The following is a 24,229-nucleotide window of genomic DNA, read 5'->3' on the forward strand; positions in this document are numbered from 1 at the left end:
TTTGTCTTGGATCACCAATCATACTAATTTTGTGCTGCCAAAGAGATTCCTAGAAATTGATTCGTTAGGTTGATTTTTTTTTTGAATGATGTCTCAAAGTGTTGCTGCATTGTGCATGTTTTAACCCTTCTCCCTCCCCTGCATGGAGTTCCTTGTAAGGGTCTCAATGGTCCACATGCCAATGGTGGGGCTGCGACAGGGAGCAGAGGGCAAAGGGAGCGTTAACTCATTCAGAACAATGAGAATTCCACCATTCCACCTACTTCTTCAATAGGAAGTCTGATAAATTAAGTCTGTCTTCTCACAACAAATACCTCCAGAAGGGCATAACAAATAGAAATGCACGCAGTCTTCAAGCACCCTGTGAATTTCAAAAACAAGGCCAAGCCCGAAATGAAATTTAGATTTCCTTAAGAAACCTGAGTCTCCTGGTTCTGCTTTAACTACTTGGGGTTGTCGTCTTGCCAGAACACAAATGTAGTTGTGCCTGAATTTAAATAAAAGTTTTGAATAATGATTCATTTGTTTGTACTATTAGTTTGAGACCACTGAAAACTGTGGGTTAAATGCACGCTGGGTTTTAAACTCTAAAGCTCTTTCCCTTCTCCCTAAAGCGGAATGAAGCAAAGTGCTGTGGCTTCTATAGGTAGAAGCTACATTATTTTTTAAAAAATATATATTATACACTTAAAGACTTCTGCGTCTCTAATGATTTCATTGCAAGGGACTGATTTCTTGGCTAGAGAGGAGTGGTTGCAGACTTCGAAGTAAAGCAAGACTTAGTTCAGAAGGGAAGTTAATGTGACTGATTTTTTCATCTCTGCAGTTTTAGAGTTAAAAATTGTGTAGCTGGAAGTAGTATGGCAAAAATCAGTTCAATATGAAAAGAAACATAGTTTGAGTATCGAGTTTTGGCTGTGTGTCAAAAGAGATGCGAGTGATGGAATTCACTCCCTTAAATTTAGGCTGACGGGCATAAGTTAAACCATTGTATGAATTAAAGATACAAGAAATGGCTGGGGAGCTGCTTCACGTAAGGCTGCATTTCTAAAAGTATTGTGGAGGGAATTTGTTTCCCTGTATACTCGAGATTAAGGGAAGATTCTTTAGATAGTGGGTTGTTTAACACCATGATAAAGTTGTTGATTTCTTTCAGCTTGCTTTGGTTTTGCTGGTTTCCATTAGTGGACAAAGGTGTAAGACTATCCTGCGTTACCAATATAATTCCTGAAGGACACCTTTCCTAGTTGGAAGGGGTCATGTCAAACGAGCTCATTGGTTTGTTAAGCAGTATCCTGCTTATCACAATGTCTAATAAGAACATTTCAGCAGACAGCAGAACTTTTTGTTAGATCCTGTCACTTCGGTGTCGCTGTATGCAGAATCTGGGCAGGATTAATGCATTTGTACAATGGTAGTTGAATAGGGAAATCAGGAAATGCATTTCAGCTTGTAAACCTTAAAAGTATTTACATTGCTGTGGTATCTAGTGGCAGTATCAGGTTCTCTAACATACTGCTATGTGAGATTGATATTCTTGTTCTAAGGTGGAGTCTAATCTTGGATATAAGAAGCTGGCTAATCCTGTTTACCAGATTGTTTTGGTTTTGTGCCGAGATTCCAACCAGTTTGGGTGTATGTGTGTTAGATGTGCTATGCAAAAAAGATAAATAGGTTTTATCCCCCCAAATTTACAAAAATATATATATATTTTTTGCCTTGATAGTATTACTAGGGAAGAGAAATAATTGCTCTCTGTTTTAGAAATTGAATGTGAAAATGTGTTCAATAGAGCTAAAATTACCTTTCTGGTTTTCTTGGTCATAATCCCTTTGCAGTAACCACTTGATATTAGCATGTGGGTATAAACCTCTGTTAATTGGCCTGGCTAACCTCTGGGTGCATGTGGGGCAATGACCAGACAGTGTCTGTTAATCACAGAATCCCGGAATGTCAGGGGTTGGAGGGACCTGGAAAGCTCATCCAGTGCAATCCCCCCATGGAGCAGGAACACCCAGATGAGGTTACACAGGAAGGTGTCCAGGCGGGTTGGAATGTCTGCACAGGAGACTCCACAACCCCCTGGGCAGCCTGGGCCAGGCTCTGACACCCTCACTGAGAAGAAATTTCTTCTCATATTTAAGTGGAACCTCTTGTGTTCCAGTTTGAACCCATGACCCCTTGTCCTATTACTGATTGTCACCGAGAAGAGCCTGGCTCCATCCTCCTGACACTCCCCTTTAGATATCTGTAAACATTAATGAGTCACCCCTCAGTGTCCTCTTGTCCAGCTCCAGAGCCCCAGCTCCCTCAGCCTTTCCTCACACGGGAGATGCTCCACTCCCTTCAGCATCTTTGTTGCCCTGCGCTGGACTCTCTCTCTAATATAGGCCCCAGCACTGCCCCCTGAGGCACTGCACTAGATCCAGGCCTCAACTGGATTCTGCCCCATTGACCACGACTCTCTGGCTTCTTCCCTTCAGCCAGTTCGCAGTCACCTCACTACCCGCTCATCCAGACCGCACTCCCTCAGTTTAGCTGTGAGGATGCTGGGGGAGACTGTGTCAATGCCTCACTCAAGCCAAGGTAGACCATGTCCACCGCTCTGCCATCATCCATCCATCTTGTTATGTCCTCATAAAAGTCAATGAGGTTGGTCAAGCATGACTTCCCCTTGGTGAAGCCACGTTGACTGCCCCTAATGACCCTCTTATCCCTGGTATGCCTTGAGATGGCACCAAGGAGAAGTCGTTCCATCAGTTTCCCAGGGATGGAGGTGAGGCTGACCGGTCTATAGTTACCCGGGTCCTTCTTCTTGCCCTTATTGAAGACTGGAGTGTCATTTGCTTTCCTCCAGTCCCCGGGCACCTCTCCCATTTCCCAAGACCTGGCAAAGATGATGGAGATGATCTGCAGATTGGGCTTTCCATCCCTCTCAGAAGGGAATTGCCAACTACAATTACCCTTCTTTCTTTCTTATCTGAGATGGTCTTGAGGCGTGGGGTCAGCTGCCTCTTTCTATGTGACCTCGTAGGTGGCCTTCTACCACATCCTCACCTACCTTCTCTTCAAGATCCAGGGCCTCACACCTATTACGGAGGGGCACCTGGGGAAGCAAAGCAGGTAGGGAGAGCAGCTTTTTATATGCAAGACACACTTTACCCATAAGCTGTCATACGGTAATTCTGTAACCTATAAGAATAATCCTGTGGAATCTGTGACTTCATGTTTGAGTAGTTTGTGTTTTACCAATCTGGACGTAACCGTGAGTGTGTAGATTGTGCAGCGTCTTCCTCCTGGGCATCTTTGGTTTCCACTGCAATACGCAGTTTGTTAGATGCTGTTTCCTTAGGCCACAAATATTGTCGCCTAGAAAGTCACAAAGAGTTTGTTCTGTTTCCAGACCAGTGTTTTGCTTGTATTTTGGCCTAAACTAAGAGTTGTTTCTCTAGTGCTTTTCTTCAATATTTAAAAACACATAAGGTCACAAAAAGCTCAAATAAAGTAAATCAGGTTGTGGAGCTTGTTGACCATAGGGCAAAACAGTGTTTCTTTTACTCCCTTCCATCATTCCCCAAACAAATGATATTGTATTCCCCATTCTTCGTGGTCTTCCACCCGAAATCCTAAGTCTAGAAACATGTGATTCTGAGTCAGTGGCCTGGGTTTCCGTTGGTTTTAGAATAACTGGCTGTTACTGTTCCTGATTTCTCATGTATTATGGTTCTCTATGTGAAAAACAGGGACATTAGACAGAGGTTCATTAGAGACCAACTGCCGTGTTTTATTGGAGATGTTTGGATCACAATAGTACATAGGACATTTTGTTTGTTAAAGAGCTGTTTTAAATTAATACTCCTTTAAAGAAAAGTGATCTGACTTGAATTCCCAGTTGCAGTAAGCAGTGACGGATACCCTAAACTGCTGGCAGTACACCTGGACAGACATCCCAGTATATGGAAACCTGAAGCACTGCTCATTACAAATCATTTAGCAAAAGGTGCAAACCTTGAAGAAGCAGAACATGCGTAACTCTTAGCAAGTGTGTCGAAGCTCCAGGCTCTAGGGTTTGAGAAGAAGACAAATCAAGGATATCAAATAGAAAATTCACATTAAAATAATTGGCAGGAGGAAAAAAAAAGACATTACTGCTACGTTCTTGTGAAACTCATTCTGTGGACAGACAAGACTGTTAATGCTTTCTTTTCCTTTAAACTAAGCAACAAGGTGACAAATGGGGAGGAAAAAAAACCCCAAGGCACAACCCACCTCTGAAACTCCGATTCTGGAAATCCTTTTAGCTTGTAGCAAGTCTTGGAGTATGAGCCACTGTCTTCACCTGTCATAGCGGCACTTACAGTCCTTTTAACATTGAACCTTTCGGCTGCTTCTGTTTCGTTTTTTCTTATCGTCTAACACTTCTCTGGCTGCTGTTGTAGTGAAGTGGATTCTAAACTTGAGCATCCCTGCAACACGTGCAACGTTACTAACCAGTGTTAACACGACTTACTCTGGCTGCTCATGACATCTCCTCTGGCTGTTGTGTTCACCCACCTGGGGAGGATTTGCTGAAGGAAGCAACAGCACTGACCAAGGCAAATGTGTGTGGCGGGGATGTGCATGTCTCTGTAGCATGTGTGAAGTGCAGTTTACACTTGGTTTTTCGTTTGTTTTTAATCAGGAACTTGGTTTTAGTTGTTCTATTTAAAGATTTTGGAAGGCATTGGGAGGGAAGAATTTAGATTATCTGCTATTTTGAGATGACAAGACTTTTAAATGTAATGTTAATCTTAATTTAGTGAAGAGCTCCAATTTTGACAGTCCATGACTCTTGAAGATACCTCTTTAATGTCCTAACACTCAGTCTTCAGGGACTTCCTTATCACTTGTTCTATTTTGTTTTTTTTTTTTTCATTTAGTTTTCTTTGCCTGCTACTTCTTGTTTAGCTTTTCCATTTTCTTACAATTTTAATTTTGGTTATTTTGGGGCCACTTCTTGATTTTTGTTTTTCCAAAGGATGCGGACTCTGATAGTGGGGATGATTCGGACAAGAGATCGTGTGAGGAGAGTTGGAGACTGATCACTTCCCTGAGAGAGAAGCTGCCCCCCAGCAAGCTCCAAACCATTGTAAAAAAGTGTGGCCTCCCCAGCAGTGGGAAGAAGCGAGAGCCTATTAAAATGTACCAGATACCCCAGCGGCGACGCCTTAGCAAAGACTCCAAGTGGGTTACCATCTCTGACCTAAAGATTCAGGCTGTGAAAGAGATTTGCTATGAGGTAGCGCTCAATGACTTCAGGCACACTAGGCAGGAGATTGAGGCTCTGGCCATTGTTAAAATGAAAGAGCTTTGTGCCATGTATGGGAAAAAAGATCCGAATGAGCGCGAATCCTGGCGAGCTGTTGCTCGGGATGTCTGGGATACAGTAGGAGTCGGAGATGAGAAAATTGAAGATGTTATGGCCAATGGGAAAGGAATAACTGACGTGGATGACCTTAAGGTGCATATAGACAAATTGGAAGATATTTTGCAAGAAGTGAAGAAGCAGAACAACATGAAGGATGAAGAAATAAAAGTTCTTAGAAATAAGATGCTAAAAATGGAGAAGGTTTTACCTCTGATAGGGTCTCCAGAGAAAGCTCAGTCGACCACAGCTAATGCTAAGTCTCCAAACTCTGCTGGTGTGGTGGATGTGGATAAGAAACCCGCGGATGACTTAAAAAGAAGCGAGAATGATGATCTCGCTAAAGAGGAGCGTGTTTCTCAGCTAATGGCAGGTGATCCAGCTTTCAGACGTGGGCGATTACGTTGGATGAGGCAGGAACAGATTAGATTTAAAAATCTGCAGCAGCAGGAAATAGCGAAACAGCTTCGTCGACAAAACATGCCTCACCGTTTTATTCCACCTGAAAATCGCAAGCCCCGCTTTCCTTTCAAAAGCAATCCCAAACATAGGAACTCGTGGAGTCCAGGCACCCATATAATTATCACAGAGGATGAAGTTATAGAGGTTAGAATTCCAAAAGAAGATGATAAGAACAAAGATGAAAACAAAGAAAAAGAAAGTAAAGCTGCTTCTAAAGACCCTCAGCAGCTCTGGAATCTTTATGGTCCCCAGAGAAATCAAGATAATATCCAAATTAACAGGCAGCAGTTAAACGCTCAGCCACAGCCAAGCCCCCAGCAGCCGCCGTCGCCTCAGTTGCGCTGGAGAAGCAATTCTCTCAATAACGGCTCTCAGAAAAGTCTGCGGCGTCAGACGTCGGGCTCGTCTGAATCGTTGCACTCGTACAGCGGGCAGCAGAACCCGGACCTGCAGACTTTCCAGCAAAAACGCCACATCCACCAGCACCGCCAGCCCTACTGCGGCCACGGCAGCGGAGGCGGCGCAGAAGGCAGCGCCGCCAGCTCCCACCCAAAACAGACTGACCGGCCTAACCACTATAACCAGTTTGTGACGCCCCCACGGATGAGGCGCCAATTCTCAGCACCCAACCTCAAAGCGGGCAGAGAAACGACCGTATGATGAGTTGGCCGAGAGCAGTCTGGGGGAGGGAAGCGGGGGCAATGCTGGCTTGTCGTTAAGGAACAGCCAGGATTGGCTTTGCTTTTGTGTCTTGGGGTTTGTTTGGCCAGGTAGAACTTGAGTAATTCGCTATACAAACACAAGGTACTGGCCCTTCAGCCCGGTCCGTTTGCATGTGGCTATTGTTGCGGTTTTAACAACATCGATTGGAAGAACACTCTGAAAAATTGTAAGAACTTTTTTCATAGACTAGAAGCCTGGGAGGGAAGGATGTGGAGGGAGAACTTCCCTGCCAGCTCATTTACCAGGGTTTTTTTGTGTGTCTTGGAGTATTTTTCTAATGCTGAAAATATTATCTGGAACTTACCAAGTGCTACCTTCCTCCTGTGTTTTATGTAGACAATCAAAAGAGGAATTTAGTTTAGAGCATTGAATGTTTCTTGTGACCTTTTTCTTAGCAATAAGTAAACTTGCCATCTGGTTTTAAATTGATCTGGCTCTTCAGAACAGTATTTTCCACTCTTAACTCGAACTCTTAATAATAATAATAATAATCGATAAACCAAAAGTTGTCGACTGACAAGATATGTGGCTTTTATATAGAGAAATTCAGAAGAGCTATTGGGTCACAACACTCCTACTCCCTGAGTAGATGGTTTTTTATCCCTTCTGCTTAAGTTCATAATGACTGGTATGAAATCGCTGTGACAGCTGAACCTGCCTGAATGGAATATTATGTCAAGAAATATATATATTTCTGAAGCAATACTTTGGAAATAAGCTTTTTCTAATTCCCATTGTATTTCTAAATATAATAGTTTTAATTATTCTACAGAGGTTGTTTGAAAGGAACTAGGGTTTTTTGACATTCTGGTTCACGAAGAAGCCTCAAAAAGCTAATTCTTATTTTATGTTTTCAGCTTTCTCGGGCATGAGCCTGGGAGATGTTGTCGAAACAGTTCTGAAGATCTAGATATCGCTACTTTGGCTGAATTCTCCTCCGAGATAGGAGAATTGAACTGTTTCATCTTAATGTGATACCTCATGTTAGTGCCTCTGGTCTTGGATTAAACCCTTATTTCAAGACTTGTTTAATAGAGGAGAAGGTCACTTTGGGGAGATTCCTTTTCCTTCTCCTGACACTCAAAATGAAAGTTTAAAAAGTCTAGTATCTATTTTAATCTGAAGAGGTCTATACTCGCAGGTGATTCGCCACAAAACAAATGCTTGTAATCCCTACTTCAGATAGTTTCAAACAAATTACAGCAAAACTATTGATAAAGGAATAGGCCTTATGAATTTGGGGGTTTCTCTCACTTGGAGAGTCCCAATTTTAATGATACACTTTATTCTTTCTGAGTTTCTTAAAGTGCAAAACAAAATCATGCTTACTTGTAAAAATCTGTGGACTTAAGTATAAGCCAATCTAAAGCTTTGAGGACTTATTTTGCTTATAAATTTAACTTGAAGGCAATTCTACCACCAACGTTGGCCACATGTGGTAAGATAGGTCCGCTTTGCAGTGTATCTGTACAGTTATGTGATTTGTGCCATTTTGCACAAATATCCTTAATTTACTTGAGGTTGCTTATTTCTTGATTAAAATATAAGCCCTTGTGGTAATGGTTACTTCTGCGTGTTTCAGCATAGCTGTAGATGAGTAGGAAATGCCTCCAGCTTACTTTCCACCTTAGTTTTGTTTGCTGTCCTGGTCCTGCGCGCCCCTCGCCCTGCCCAGCTGTGCATGGTGTAGCTGCTGGTTGCAACGTGTGGTAAGTGGCAACCACACACCATTTACTGCTTCATTAATCGAGTGTCAACTCTGAAGTCTCTGCACATGTGTTGCTGATAGGATACTTGCCCTCTGATGGAGGAAAGTCAGTCCTCTGACTGTCCTAAAAGAATCAGCCGGTCCCATCATGTTGGACTTTATTTTTTTGTAGTGGCAGGTTTAATTCTGCGTCCAAATATGGCTTTGGAACTGGCATTTGTCTCCTGCTTTGGCCTACTTGAATGAAGGAAATAAAGCCTCATGTCCAAAAAAGTCTTGATTCTTAAAGAAAAGAAGCCTTGTGGATGAGCAATACTTTCTTTGAGCTTGAGTCAGAATTGCAAAATGCGTTTTGGACTGCAAGTAGTGTTTTGCTCTTGCCTTTATTTTAGAATCGTGTTTTAGCAGCGCATTGCACTTTGTGCATATCAAGAGGAACGAGTTCTTTCATATCCTCAGAAAGGCTTGAACTCTGTTGAAGCGTGGTCAGGAAAATCCTCTCAATTGTGTAGGGCTATGTGAGCCAGAGTCAGTCTGCATGGGTCAGGTCCTAAAAAGGCCGAACCAATTTGATCTCCTGTCCCATTTTTGTTGAGGATTTTGGCTGCCGGTGTGAAATCACCACGTGGTTGAACATGGAGTAATTTTGACGTCCATGCAACTACAAATACTGACATGAGATTAAAAAAAATCCTGCTACTTGATGTTTTAATGACAGACACTAAAATGTTTTTGCCAACTTATTTCAGCTTAAAAATCTGGGAAGAAATATCTGTAAATGCCTGGGTGGTGGTGGTGACAATAGGTTCTTACCCCACTGTTCTAGTGAAGCACTAGAAAACAACCCTGCATATTCTGGTTTGACAAGGAAAGGAAAAGGATAGTCAGTGTCAAAATGGAACCCAGAGGAAGCAGCTTTTTTCCTGGATTTTTTGAGGATTTTACAAAGTGAAACTTGATGGCGGGGATGGGGGGGGAAAGTCCTATAAAAATAATTGCCCACTTTAGGAACTGAATGTTAATTACAGTGCAGTGTCTCATCTGGTAGGGGAAGCAGTGTGAGAACTTGAGGATCTCCTTGCACTATGTTCAGAAATACGCACACCTCTCACTCCAAATTCTGTGTTCATGGAGCTAACGAACAGTTAGCAATTAACGATCCGCTGCTTCTGGAGCAGCCGGTGTGAAAAGGCTTTCATGGTGATGGGGATGTGGCATCCATGACCGGAGTGCTGTTCTAGGGAGCTGAATTGCCACTTTCAGGTGCTGATGTGCTGCCTCTGCCCGCCCTGTGCCTTAGCCGTGCTTTCATAAACAGCCTTTGGGACCCAGCGGGGCCCCGCGGGTTTGGGAGGTGGGGGAACACGTGCCACTAATGCTCCTCTGATTGACTTCAACGTCCTTTCTCGAATTGAAGGATCTGTCAAATTAGAGGATGCTATTTTTGTCAGTACATTCAGCATAGTTTCAATATCTCCCTCACTGTTTGTCCTTTATATGTTGAACTTTGTTCTTGATCCTTTATATGTTGGAATTTGCCTCGGATACTTCCCATTGAACCACTTCAGGAGCTGCCACATGAGAAATCTATGCTGTGTACCCATTTGTACTGTAAAGAAAGCAGTGAGCTGCCTTTGAATTCAATGAGATTTTCAGATCTGTACATTGTTAAAGAAAAACCAAGTTTTGGATTGTCGTAAGAGCAAAAGCAGAACTGGTTTGTATTGTAACAAGTGCTCTTTCAATAAACTATGAAATACTCTTGTAAGTGTCAGACTTGTGTCAGTGAAATGGAAATGAAACTTTCTTGTAGGCTTGTCCTGAGTTTATTTTCTTCTTGGGGTTGAAGTTTTTCTTGCAGAGTTGAAGAGGTTTCTTTAATTGTCCCTCAGTCTGATTATTTTAAGTCCATTCACCCTGATTTTTCTACTGTTACGTAACATGAAAAGCAACCTATGTGGATTTGTGTCTACTGTTGCATAGTTTATTTTTTTCTTTTTAAAAAGAAGCTTTTTATAGTGCAAGGGGATACAAACCATACTTGTCTTCAGTGCTGTATCATCCCGTGTGCTGTTTGTTTAAATTCTGGAAGAAAACACAGAGCTGGTTGTTCTCTGTTTGCTCAGTGAAGACAAAGGAAACTGACTATTTTATATACCTTAAATGCAGGAGGGAATCACATACACTACAGACATACAGCTTTACAGACATCACATAGACCAAAGATTCAAAGTTGTTGTGGTACCGTGTTCTGCTTAAGATGCTGGTCCAGTCTGTTCATGCAAAGCCTGGCCTAGTCTGAGTGTGTGGTGTTAGTGTGGACTCAATAAAAAGTGTCTGCATATGTTAAACTTTCCTTTATCTAGGTATTTAAATGTACAGAAGATACCTGGCTCACAGGTAGAGAAGACAAGGAGCAGGTCTTTGGTTTGCGTGACTTTAGTGTGCCTGGGTTTTCGTGCTGGAAGTGGAATTCCCGCAGTGAAATACTCCTGAGTTTTGACTCGTCCCTCTGCAGCTTTTCAGTTTCCCCAAAAGAATCTGATCCAAGTTTCTCCTTAAACACTACTCAAAGAGCTTTTCCTTTCTTTATTTCTACAATCTAGCCGCTCAGAATAAAACCCTGAGATTATCTTCTTCAGACTACAGGAAGATCAGTTATTTTGCCTTTCAGTGGAATAAGAGAAGCTTATTTCTGCCACTTCACATCTGACCTGTTTAATCTTGGTTTCAGATGTAATAGTGTTATTTACACAGATGGGGGAAAATATCAGAGAGAGCGCCTTTATGTTAACGAGTCTTTAAGAGTACACTGGGTATTTCAAAACTATGGGTAAGTCTGAAACTTCCTTAGTGAGTCTAGAATAGTTTTTTGGTGAATCATGAATTTCAGAAGGAATATCAAAAGAAAGCACATATGTTTGTTTTATCTGTAGTTGTTTTGCTGCTGGGCTGACGTTTCCTTACACTGTCAGTATGGAGCCACCTTAGAGTGAATGGAGGAGACACAAAGGAAGAAGGAGGAACATTTTAACTGAATACAATTTCAAGAGGAAACCAGATAATTAAAATGCAGCACTCATACAAAGACCGTATACCTTTAATAGTTCTGTTTTCTCTCCCTAAAGGTTCTGGGTATTGAATTAATGGTATTGAAAATTCCGCACTTTGAGGTGGTTGTTTCTCAGGGTGTAGCTCCTGGTTTTTAATGCTACCTCCAGGAAATCTTCCTTATAAACTTAAAGGAGCAAACTTCAGCTTTATCTCCTGTCTTAAATTTGCCACAATCGCATTGTGGCAGTATTAAGTACGATACTTGGCTGTATGAAACCAAAGTCCTGTAGCTGTTGAGATGGGATGCTTAAATAGGATGGGAGGAGAGTGTAAAGCTTTCCTTGTATAGGGCTGTTAGACTTCTGAATGCATTCCTGGAGAAGAATTTTAACGTTTGGAGCTGTGGAAGAGAGAAGGAAGCCAGTTTAATTTGTGTAATGTGCGCAAAGGATTATCTTCAAATAATCAAATACAGTAACGAGAGAGGCTCTTGAGACCTGAAGCACAGTGACTGTGTCTGTTCTAAATATCTTGAATTTGTATTTGTTTTACCAGCAAATAATCCAAGGGTCTCTAGGTCTTAGCAGCATTTCTTTCAAAGCATGATTATGCTGGACAGGAGGAAAATGCTCCAAGAGCAGAAGGTATTGTTGAAGTGCTCCTTGTGGGGAGACCTGCACAGGCTTCTCTGCCCACTTGCCAAGGCGGTGGAGTTTTGTTCACCTCCTGACAGGTGAAATACGTGTGTGAGAGCGCGATACTTACATCCCAAGAGGAAAAGTCAATTGAAAACAAAATGTCTTTTTCTAAAATCTGAAATGAATTTTTTCGTATCAAAAGGCAAATCAGTGGTGCTGTTAATACTTCTGTTTGAGAAAATGAAGATGAATAATCATCCTCTTTTAAACTTATGTCTGTATTTTCTCTATTTCTGCCTCTTTGCTACCTCCCTAAAAGCAGCAAGCAGGTCCCCCCAAATCCCTTTTTTCCTAAACCTTTCCATCTTACAGACACTGAGCATGTATGTGTGATGATTTTAAAAAGCAACGCTGCTATCTTAATTGTACCAGCCGCTGTCATCTCTTTCAAGGACAGATGTCGGTGTGACCTCTGAGCGTTGATGGAGATGTCTCTATGTATTTGTTGTGTCTGTCACTCTGAGGTGTGAGTCTCTCTTCGCTGCTCTCCTGGCTTTTGTCTGTCCTCCTACACGGTTTCTCCTCTCTCCCCGCAGGACTATGAGAGTAAACTGCAGGCCTTACAGAAGCAGGTAGAGACACGATCCCTGGCAGCTGAAACAACCGAGGAGGAAGAGGAAGAAGAAGAAGAAGGTGAGTTGGAAGCTGAAAATAATTTGGCTACAGCCAAGCCTAAAGGAATAGTTGCTCTAGTATCTTCACAACAGATAGAAAACTCGCTTTGGAAAGGTGTGAAACAATAACTTCTTATCCGTAATCCTCACAGCACGGAGATGTAAAGTGCCTAGGATTAGAATAAGTTCCACATAAACAGTAGATATAAATCCCCAAATTCAATTGATACATGAAATATGTTAGTTTAACTACAGTATTTGATTTGGTGGTCCTGAATTGGAAGGAATCTGTCTTTTCTTGTCACTAATGGCGTTTGAATGTCAAACCAAAATGATACCGTTGGCTTGTTTTGACTTTGCAGTTTCTTTTCTTGGTAGGAATTCTTAGACTTCATGCCGTGACATGTCTGGATAACCCCATTTCTGGACAGTGGACAGAGTTTATTATAGAGCTTATTATTCCTGTAATACTTGCTTTCATTCCACTGTCTCAGCGTTTGGCTGTAATGAGTAATTTAAAGTCATAGGAATAGAATCTATCTTGTTTTCTCTGTTCAGTAACAAGAGTGGTGAGGATGTTTGGATCCAGTTTTTCCTCACTGAATCATAAAAATTCAAGTTTCTGCTCTTCTCTTCCAGCAAAGGTGTTGAGAACCTGGCGACACAGCAGCAGTGTTAGATACTGCAGGGGTGGTTTAGGGAAGAAGCCACAGTGTTTGATTTCTCTGTTTCTCTGTCCTAGTGCCCTGGACACGCCATGAGTACGAACTCGCACAGTGGGCTTTCAGGAAGTGGAAATGTCACCAGTTTACTTCCCTGAGGGACCAGCTCTGGGGAAATGCAGTGTATCTGAAAGAGGCCAACGCAATCAGCGTAGAGTTAAAGAAAAAGGTAGGGACATACAGAGTAGCTTTTTGAGTTTTCTGACTCATCAGTTTTGACTGCATCATTGTGCTTCAAACAGAGTTACTTGCAGTCTTTAAAGTTATGTGTCTCTTGCTTGATAGTTTGGACTTTAAAAGAGTTTGGGAAATCAGGAGTCTCTGACTCAGACTTCTGAATGATCATCCCGTGCAAATCTGGTTGATAGATGCTCCTCTTCTTCGTTTCCCTTATGCTGTTCCTGTCAATATCATAAGCACGTGTACATCTCTCCAGGGCCCTGTCTTTTCCTTTTTGCTTTTAACTTCATGTGGTCATTTGTCTTATCAAGAGAAGCGAGTGCTGCAGAATCTGCTGGGTCTGTGGTTTTCCAGACCTCTGCCAGCTGTGGTAATGAAGGCAAGATGCATGTTCTGAGCTGTAAAATGTTTGATGCCATTTTGAGGGGGGAAAAAAAACCCCAGACATTAAAAAAACCCCAGAATCTATTCACAGAGGCGAAAGTTGAACTGGCTTCATGTGTTGCTTTGGGTTAGGTCTCTGTCTCCTTTGTGATGCTGATATCTGACTTCTCAGAGCTAAAGTAATTTCTGTGTTTCCATCCAGGTGCAGTTTCAGTTTGTCCTGCTGACAGACACCCTCTACTCACCGCTGCCACCAGAGCTGTTGCCCCCTGAGCTGGAGAAGACCCGGGACAACAGACCTTTCCCCCGCACAGTGGTAGCTGTGGAGGTCCAGGATCTGAAGAACGGAGCAACGCATTACTGGTCCCTAGAAAAACTCAAGTATGTAAATATTACTGGAGAACAGACTTCCTTACATCAGTGTACTCCACGTTGCATTGTCTACTGTTGTTATTCACTCCCTGTTAATTCTTAAATCGCGCTTTCTTCTATGCAGGCAGAGGTTGGACCTGATGCGCGAGATGTACGACAGGGCTGGGGAAATGGCGTCGAATGCGCAGGATGACGGTGAAAGCACAATGACGGGCAGCGACCCCTTTTACGATCGGTTTCATTGGTTTAAGCTGGTTGGAAGGTATGTGACAATCATCTCAACTGTTGGGTCACTGGTAACTCTGGTCGGTTGTGGATGAACTTAGGATGTGGTTATAAACCCTGTGGCCGCTAGCGTTAGTTGTGTGTGGTGTCTTTCAGGGATTTCTCACTTAGAATATAATGAAGAGCAGAAAATGCTCTTCAGAATGTTGCCAGTTCTGGTGTAATCTTGTAGGATCTGGTTTGACTGATCCCTTAGTAAGTTATAAGTTTAGCTTTAAGAAAAGGTAGCTGGCTAATGCTGTCTGAAGTCACTGCAGCACAGCTGTGGGAATACGAAGGACACTGGAAGCTGAGGGAAACAGTGGCACAGGGCCTTACTTACCTGTGTGGTTCAAATGGTTTGGTCATACCCTTTAGAAACACCTAACACCCGATGGGATTCTTTAATATTTCCTGATGTCTGCTGCACCTTCGCAATATTTTTATTTACAAAAATGCTACACGTTGGAAACAAGAGTTGTAGCTCTGAGAAGTAGATGTGCTCTCAATATCTGTACGTCTGGCCATGTTTATATTCATTTCTCATTTGCTTTCTGCTCAGTTCAAGGACGTTCTTATTCCTGATTTTGTTGCGCAATCCCTTCCCTTACGTTTCGTTGCAGTCCAGATGGTCTGAAGCCTTTTCTTGTTGTTCAGGTGGTCTCTGTGTTGATGGCAACAGACGGCTGTTAAATGAAGCTTTCTTCTCTCCCCTCACTCTGTTAATCGGTATTCCGTTAACTGATATCTAGCTCCCCCATATTCCACGGCTGCGTGAACGAGCGCCTTGCCGATCGCACGCCCTCCCCCACTTTCTCCACGGCCGACTCCGACATCACTGAACTGGCTGACGAGCAGCAGGATGAGATGGAGGACTTTGATGATGAGGCCTTTGTGGATGATACCGGCTCCGACGCTGGAACCGAAGAGGGATCAGACCTCTTCAATGATGGGCGCGACCCGTTTTACGACCGATCCCCTTGGTTCATTTTAGTGGGAAGGTTGGTGAGGTTACTGTGAGAATGGCCAAAAGGGACCAGCTCTTGCTGTAGGCTGCAATGGCTTTGCCTTGTACTGCATAGAGTATCTCTTAAGCCAGCCAAAATACCTATATACATAAATTGGAATTGCCAGAGAATGAGCGTAGGGTAACATTGTTTTAAATTCCCATGTCAGAGGCCATGAAACCTAAATAATAATGGAGAAAATAACCCTTAGATGCAACAATGCAAGACTCTGCTCTCCTCTCTTCTGCTCCCACTCCCCTAGTGATGGTTTCTTTGCTTGTTTGACCAGTCTGTAAGCCAATCCGCTTGTTAACACCGTAAGGGGAGTGGTTACCACGGTGTTGTACAAAAGAGGGGTAAGACTGCATGGCTGGCAGAAGGACAGAACAAAGGAGAAGGGACCAGAGCTTGGCTTCATCCTTTTCTGTGTCTGTAAGCAAGGACGGTCAGGAAGGCAGGATCTTTTTGCAGTTTCTTCGAATGCAAGAAGCTTGATTGTATTATTTGTAAAAATGGAGTACTGGGTTTGTCAGTCTTCTATCAAGCTTTTAGATCAGCTTAGCTGTATTGTCAAACCTCATTCTTTGTCTTTAGTGGAACTATTTACAAGTTGTGCCTAAAACTTGGAACTTCCTTAATCTAGTCTTTGAAACAAAAATCACAGTTACTAAAGGTGCAAGAAATTGCATTACTCCTCTTTGTTCTCTGTGAATTTGCACCCTTAGCTGCCATGTCTGATAATGTGTTTTGTAAGATTGAATTCTTTTGGGATAATGTGATCCACAAGAGTCAGTTTGGCAAAGCTGGCTCGGAGGTGGTTCAAGTCAGGGAGTTAGAGCGGCAATGGCTGGGACGGTGTTTTGTGGCAGCGCTGGCAGGCTCGGCGCGCTGTCCCGCGGTGCATGGGCTTTCAGAGCACGACCTGCGGTGCTTGGGAAAAAGTCAAGCTATTCACCTTCATTTCACAAACTCCTCAGGAAGCACAGCACAAGCTGAGCAAATACGGTGGATAATGGAGGCAGTTGTGCTTCCTGGCAATGACACAACTTGCTTCCCATTTCTGTGTGTTAAAGAGAATACTGAGCCCTGTGTCTATCGGCGATTACGGGTAGTGGCCTGAAGCATGTGTGCTGCACATAATGGGAGCTCTGCTTGGCTTGGAAATTGTAGCGAGGAGTGACACTTGGTTTGCATTATCTCTGAGCAGACAGCCGAATGGCTTTTTCCCAGTTGTTGGTTGCTGCTTTCTGTTTCTATTCCCGTTCTGTTCTGCCAGCAGAAAGCTGTCGGACTGTTTAGCACCAAGACGCATTCAATTTATAACAAAACCAAAATTCCTGGAGGCGGGGGTCATCAGCAATAATGAGGCAGGTCACAAAGGAGAGGAGGAGAAGGAGAAATAGGTCTTGTAGTTCTCTGACTCCTTGGGCATCACAGAGTTTTTCTTATCTCCCTGTGCTGTGACTCTTTTGCTTGTACTATAACTATTAAGGAAAAAAGAGCTGGTCCCTTTAGACATCTCTTCTGGCATGTTGGGCTGTCTTTAAGACTGATTTATTTAATACTGTGACATATCAATCATTTGCTATGTTTTTAAGGGAGGTGGGAGAGTACTATGGGATATTTTATTTAAATCTTGAATCGACGTGTTTATTTTGAAAAAACTCCATCATCATTCTGAGTTCTCTTGCTTTTTTTTCTATTTTATTATTTTTTTTTTTCAAATTGTGTTTGTTAAATTTCATTTCTGGTTTTGTCGTATGCCATTTTACCTCACCAATCTTTTCGCTAATACAGCTCCCCCCTTTCAGTCTGCTGGGCTCAGGTGTAGGGGACACTGAAATCTGGGATGTGTGGGGAGTTGGGGTCCTCCCAAACGTGGCAAGAGGAGGAGGAGAACATTAAGATATAATTCACTCTTACCTTGGTACTGTCTCGTGATGGAGCAGATGGGAAGGCACTGGAAAGCAATATTGCTGCATAGAGCAGCTCCTTTCTCTGCACAGCAAACGTGCTGTTGCTCTCCAGTCTACAGAAGAGATCCAGCATTTTCATCGCCACATGGGAAGCTTAAAACTTCTTGTATTATGTCCTTTTCTTCTCTAAGTTGAAACGCTCCCAGTGGGCTGGGTGACTGGGTGGAAGGAGATTAAGGAAGATGAGAAACATCTTTTTCCTTTGCGATTGTCATTTTACAGAGGTGACCAAATTGGAATTGCTAATCAAGCCGATTGCTTTGTCATGTGTTGGGCAGCAGCTTCAGAACTCAGCCATGCAAATAAAAAACATCTTTATTTTCCATGCAGTGAATGCTTTCCCTGCCACTGCTTTGGCTTTGAAGCAGGAAGGTTTCTGTAATGACTTGCCTCAGTTAGTGAAACTGCCTCTTGCTGTATACAGATCAGTTGAGGCTATTTAGGTTCCTTTCTGTTGGGGAAAAAGGTCCGTTCTCCTTAACTTCAAATGTGTTTTTTCATGTTGATCATAGAACTGCATACCTTCCTGAACTCCATCCATATCATGTTTTCTTAGAGAAAAAAAGGTAAACTTCCCGTTTTCTTCCTTTCGGTGGAGTCTTTTCTGCCTTCCGCTGCTTGGTCAGTGCCTCCCTCCCTTCGGAGCAGACTGAAAAGGAATTAGATCCTAATCTTAGTCAAGTGTTACGTTGCAGTTGGTTTTTGTTGTCATATGGTTTTCTTCATTTTTTGTTTTGCTACTTCAGAGCGCATTAATCATCTTCTTCTCTATTGCGTTTTGTCACCACCTTGTTTTATAGTAGTGTTGTATTTGTCTCTTTGGTTCTCAACTGACACTTGTCATTTCAAGACAATCCATGGGAGTGGGCACCTGAACCCGAGGAGGAACACGTACCCTTTGGACCTTTGGTCCTGAGCGTTGTGGCACAAGGAATTGAGTTTTATTAGTCTTGCTGTGTTCACGGAATAAATTCTACAGCTGAGAGGCAGTGAACAGCTTTATTTCTCTGTCCTCTTTTGTCATGCAGGACTTGCCCTATGAATATCAAACAGTAACAGTTATAATTTGAGGATTTAATTATACTTCATAATAAAGACTAATAAAAAGGACTGCAAGAAGGAAATCCAGTTAAATGACTAGTCTTTAGTATAATTTAATATGCATAAATAATTACATACATAATTGGTTAGTCGCTTTAAGGACTGGTAAAATTATTAGTTAAACTTCTATGCGTGTCAGTGTTTTTCTGAACTCAAACAGCTCACTTACAGCCTTCTATTTTTTCCAGTTGTTGAGAGCCGTTCGGTTTCTGACTTCTTACGCTTCTCAACATTAAAAGTTTTGCTCAAGCTCATCACACCAAAGAGTGTTTTTCAGAACTTTTGCCATCATATCAGAAACATAAAATAACTTAATAGCGTTAGTCTAACTTTTAATTAAAAATCTGTACAATAAAACATGTTAACTTACTGTTCCAGAATAGACCCTGCTTGTATATAACTTTACAAGTTAGCGTATGGCAGCCGCAATACTGCTTTTCCTGTTGTAAACTGTAATTTCTTAGCGATTGCTCCAGAATACTGTTGTGGTGTTTTGTTGTTTGTATAGTTTTTAAAGATATAAATGTAATACTCCAAAACCTATTTAGCTGTTAAGACTCTGGGTCTTCCCCTATCCTTACGCTCAGTGAATCTTCCCAGACAGTGGAGGTGACTTACGGTTTATTAGGGATTTCTCATTACTCTGTATGCAGTGTTACCAAACCTACATAGAAGAGAGAAAACATTCAGTCAGTCACTTTTGAAGAGTGTTTTAATACATTTGGTAAAATTTTTAAGTCTGTGTGAGCACAGTAGATCAATACCCTTCTAATTTATCACTTCAAGTTACACTCATGGGGTAGAAACTCCAACAATTCTTTATAATCAGTAGTTCCTTAGTAGACTTTACCATCCTGCTAACAGCTCCAACTGTGGAACATTTAAAAATTACCTTTTACAAAAGCGTCATCTTAAATTGTCTCCTTCGTACGTTTTGTAACTCACTAATACAACGCTGTGTCTCCGGTACGCTGTGGGTCAGAGCCTTTGGTGGCTTCACCTGGTGCACAATCTGCACCCATGGCCACACTGCTGGCCGAGTAGCTGGAGTGAAGTAGACTCTGAAGATTTGAGTGTCCCACCAGCCAACCAAACCCTGCGGGCGGGATTTGTGGATGATCACCTGATGCCCTGTGTGTTTTCTTTCCTTCCTCTTACCAGAGCGTTCGTCTACCTGAGCAACCTGCTGTACCCAGTGCCTCTGATTCACAGAGTAGCTGTTGTTAGCGAGAAAGGAGAAGTCCGAGGATTTCTGCGAGTAGCAGTGCAAGCTATAGCAGGTGAGAAACGCTGACAGCTTTGCATTGCAACTCCTTGGTACAATATGAGACCTGAATAGTTTTAGTGATGCAAAGAATGTTTGTTCTTAATCACAGAAGTTCCTGAACTGATGGCTTTCAGCACAGCATAAACAGGAATCAGCAGCAGTTTTCCATTTTGTTGCCTCACTAAAATGCGTTGAGACTTAGAAGCTGCTTTAACATACGGTTTAATCACCAAGACTTACCAGCTTTTCAGACGAGACATGTAGGTACATGTGTGCCAGAGCTTAACTGCAGCGCACTAGTCAGCTGCTAATATTTCATCCTTTCCTATGAGGTGAGCTAGTCGAGTTTTACTGTTGGTAGATAGCCATGTCTTATTCATGCTGGTGAGAGCACAGATGCTTCCCATAATATGTCCTTCCCAGCAGTGGCTAACCGCCAGCGTTTCTTTATTGTTTAGGTAGGGTAACCCTGGAAGTTTCACTCTCCATGGGAACGTGTAATGAAATCTCAGACTCTGAAGATGTGTAAGAATCACTCTGGCAGGGGCTAAAACAGCAAGTGAAATAAAATCTATTTTAATGTGTACAAAAGTCTCGTTTCTAGTTTGGTTTGGTCTCCTTAGCATTTATCAGATATTTCCAAATAAGTACTCTATTTATCCATCCAAATAAATGGAGTCATGGCTAATAGAAATTGAACCGGAGACACCTCTTGAAAAAGGTCCATGGCATTACTTGGTCCCTAAGAGAAGCTTCGGAATACATTCTTAATCTTGGGATTTGTCCTGCAAGCATGTATTTCTGGGGGGGGGAAATAGCTGGTGTTTAACCAGACCTCGTTGTTACTCTAACAAAGAGAGATGAAATAGATTGTATGGACGGTGCTGCCTCTCAAACTCACAGCACAAACTGGTGAAGCTTTGCTAGTGTTACTGCTTGGGTTATGGCTACAGAATGTGAGATGGCAGTTTGAATCAGTGTAAGTATGCGTTCCCATGTGGGTCGTTGTATTATGATTTATTAATTTACCTCAGGTATAATAATCAGAAGTAAATAAATAAACACAATGAGTATTAAAGTTTTTTTGGTTCCAAAATTCTCCAAAATGTATTCATGGTGAAACTTCATAGCTTGTCTTGTTTTCCCACACTTGAGTGCAGGATGGGTAGATTTCTGTTGTGATTTTTTCCAGCACTATTCTAATATGTTATTGGATCACTGGAACGAGACCTCTTCTGCTTTACGGACTGGTTTCCATTGTAATCAGAATTTCCATTTCAGTAACTCTGAGGGTTTTTCCCTTTCCTCCCCATCATTTTTTTAATATTATTTTCTTTATTTTAGCTGATGAAGAAGCCCCAGATTATGGATCTGGTATTCGACAGTCTGGCACAGCTAAAATTTCATTCGACAATGAGTATTTTGATAAGGTAAGAAGTCTTAAAATGGAGTGAGGTTTCTTTGCAGTAGTTTGTGCTTCTAAAAAAAGAATAAATATTGTGGGGGAGGAAGGAGATGGCAAAACCAGGAGCTTCAGGAGCCTGTTACATGGAGCTACATTTAATTTTTCAGAGTGATTTTTCTTCGGTTGCAATGACTCGCTCTGGACTGTCATTGGAAGAATTAAGAATTGTGGAAGGACAAGGACAGAATTCAGATGTTACCACTCCCCCAGAGGAGATCAACAGAATGAATGAGCTGGGTAAGCAAGACACATGGAGTGGGTTTGGAGAATTTAAGGGAAATCTGGGATACTTTCAGTCAGTGATAGAAAGCGATTCTGACTGTCCTTCAAGAATATGAGAGGTAGCGGGAGCTGTAACCGATGGGTTGCGTATGATAGATGCTGGAGTTCTTCATTTGAGGAATTGTGCAGAAAAACTGTTCCCCGGTATTTGCACTTTTGATTATCATCAAATAATTTGGGCTCAAAAGAAAAACAAAGTTTGATAGGTATAAAGTGTTGTCTGAATGAACATTTTAAGAAAAGGAGGGTTAAAAAAACCAAAGTTGTTTCATGTGGTATGTTTGTGTCTCCCCAAGACTTGAAGTCAGCCACTTTGGATGGAAAGATGACTATGGAGGGATTCACTGAGGAGATTGGTGACCACTTGAAACTGGGCAGTGTGTTCACCTTCCGCGTGACCGTGCTCCAGGCCAGCGGCATCCTTCCTGAATACGCAGACATTTTCTGCCAGTTCAAGTAAGAATCTGTCCTTATTTACATTACTTTGATAGAGAGAGCTTTTCAAATCAGTGACAGTGTGGGCGAGCGGGGAAAAACACCATGTGGGTTACTGGCATTCCTGTGACAAGCAGCGCCTGCTTTGTGTTAGCATGGTGTTGAGAAATAAGGTTTTGCGGAAAGGAATTAAGAATCAGAGTGGGCTCTTTAACTGACTAGTCATAGATAGCTGAAGTTTTTGCTTGATAATGGCTTTTAATGTGAAGAATTCAATATTAGATTGTACATATGTTCAGTTGGAATGAAAGCTGTGTGGCCCTTAAGTAAATCAGTACTCTCAAGTGAAAGGGTTCTTTGGCTTAGTTTCTTAAGCAAGAGAAAGGAAAATGGGAATAATAAAGACACAGAACAAGTACAGGAGTTGTGGTCCCAGAGACTAGGGTATTCCTAACTTTAGGCCATCACTCAGCTCCCTGTACAGTTCTAGCAGAATAAATTGATGGGTTTCCTTCCAGTGTTGGGTTCACAGCACAGCAATTCTCACTAAACTGTTCTGTTGTTTTTTAAAGCTTTTTACATCGGCATGATGAAGCTTTCTCAACAGAACCTCTCAAAAACAACGGTCGAGGGACTCCCCTTGGGTTTTATCATGTTCAGAATGTAAGTAAAAGTTTACCTGGATAGTACATGCCTGTTTTAGCACTGGAAGTTGTGTGTATCCTTCATGCTAAACTCATGGGAGGTGTATGGGAAATTGGAGCAAGGGGAATTATTAAGAATAGACAGTAGAAGGAGTGATCATCTGAATGATGTAATCCCTGATGGATAACAAAACAGAATGATTCAACCCTTCTGTTTCACCTGTGCTTCCTGCTTTTGAATTCCCTGTTTCCTTTCCAGGATGTTCCATGAAAACAGTCTAGAATTCAGGAAATAAAATATGTGTGAACAGCAGTGCTCATGATCTCAAATGAACTGAATATAACTCTTTTTATGTATTGTGTAATCCTTGGTTACATGTAGCCTCCTCTTCTACTTAAAATGCCTGATATTGAGGCTTTCATTTTCTCCTTTATCAGAGAGTAGCATTAATGCCTAAACTGAAAAGGAATGCAATTGTTTTTACTGTGAGTGGTGCTAAACCATATGAAAAATACAGACTCCTGAAATTCACACTTACAAGGTTTCCTTTTGTATGTCTCATTTTCTTTCCTTGCTTTGCCTAATAGATTGCTGTGGAAGTGACGGAATCGTTTGTGGAGTACATCAAAACAAAGCCTATCGTGTTTGAAGTCTTTGGCCATTATCAGCAGCATCCTCTCCATCTGCAGGGACAGGATCTCAACAGGTATCGTTCACTATTCTGGCTTGAAGGCCTAGAAGTGTTCACTCAGGACAAGTGTCAGGATGCATAAGAGTAGGACCTCCTGTTAGAAACTGTGAAGACGACTGTGTAGAAGCTGTTGTCTGCATTGCTTGGCCTGATTCGTCCTCCTGCTCAAGGCAGCAGCTGCAAAGAGGAAGCACGTGCTGGTTTTAAGAGGAAATGCCAGATGAGGCTTGTTCCTTTTCCTTGGGCTATTTTGGGAAATGCCTGTTACCTACTCACATTTTCAGTGCAGAATGTGGGTAGAGCAGTTTGGGTTTTTTTTTTTACTGACAGCTAGGATTAATTAAATTAGAACAGGGAAAGGACAGAGGTTAGTTTGAAAAGTGTGCTGAGTACACTTATTTTCCTGACAGGTGGTACTTTCCTGTCTTCATGGGATTGCAAGGATATTTTTAGAGACAAAGATGGGTAGGAGGACTGTACTGGGTGTATGTGTATGCTCGCATGCATGTGTGTATTTTTGTATATATTTTATGCCTCTATATTGATAACTTCTCATTTCTCTGTAGCCCTCCACAGCCTTCCCGAAGATTCTTTCCTCCCCCTATGCCGCTCTCAAAGCCAGGTGAGAACAGTTCTCTAGTTCCCTATATCACCTCTGCTACTGAAAATGAAGGTTGTAGTGTTGTCCTAAGCTGTTCAGCGCACCAAGAGATGTAGCAAAGTCAATGTTGCAAAGGGCATTGGATCCATCTTTAGCTGTTTTCCTTTCCCTGTG

At 42.1% G+C, this 24,229-nt stretch overlaps 1 protein-coding gene across 2 annotated transcripts in view; it reads left to right on the forward strand.

Annotated features, from left to right (window-relative positions):
* Nucleotides 1-24,229, forward strand: part of KIF1B (kinesin family member 1B) — a gene marked incomplete at its 3' end in the record, with an annotated part of 68,029 nt that overhangs the window by 30,408 nt on the left and 13,392 nt on the right. The window contains exons 23-34 of one of the 2 annotated variants that reach the window (XM_080358739.1): nucleotides 12,586-12,682; nucleotides 13,406-13,554; nucleotides 14,152-14,330; nucleotides 14,446-14,583; nucleotides 15,338-15,586; nucleotides 19,831-19,949; nucleotides 21,281-21,366; nucleotides 21,509-21,638; nucleotides 21,980-22,139; nucleotides 22,691-22,781; nucleotides 23,351-23,469; nucleotides 24,021-24,076. In XM_080358739.1, coding sequence (XP_080214865.1) covers nucleotides 12,586-12,682; nucleotides 13,406-13,554; nucleotides 14,152-14,330; nucleotides 14,446-14,583; nucleotides 15,338-15,586; nucleotides 19,831-19,949; nucleotides 21,281-21,366; nucleotides 21,509-21,638; nucleotides 21,980-22,139; nucleotides 22,691-22,781; nucleotides 23,351-23,469; nucleotides 24,021-24,076 — 1,573 coding nt within the window. Of the gene's footprint in view, nucleotides 1-5,017; nucleotides 6,527-12,585; nucleotides 12,683-13,405; nucleotides 13,555-14,151; nucleotides 14,331-14,445; nucleotides 14,584-15,337; nucleotides 15,587-19,830; nucleotides 19,950-21,280; nucleotides 21,367-21,508; nucleotides 21,639-21,979; nucleotides 22,140-22,690; nucleotides 22,782-23,350; nucleotides 23,470-24,020; nucleotides 24,077-24,229 lie in introns of those variants that run through there. The other variant, XM_080358740.1, reaches the window with a different exon arrangement.

Source organism: Nesoenas mayeri (assembly GCF_963082525.1).
Source record: "Nesoenas mayeri genome assembly, chromosome: 24".
Taxonomy (NCBI): domain Eukaryota; kingdom Metazoa; phylum Chordata; class Aves; order Columbiformes; family Columbidae; genus Nesoenas; species Nesoenas mayeri.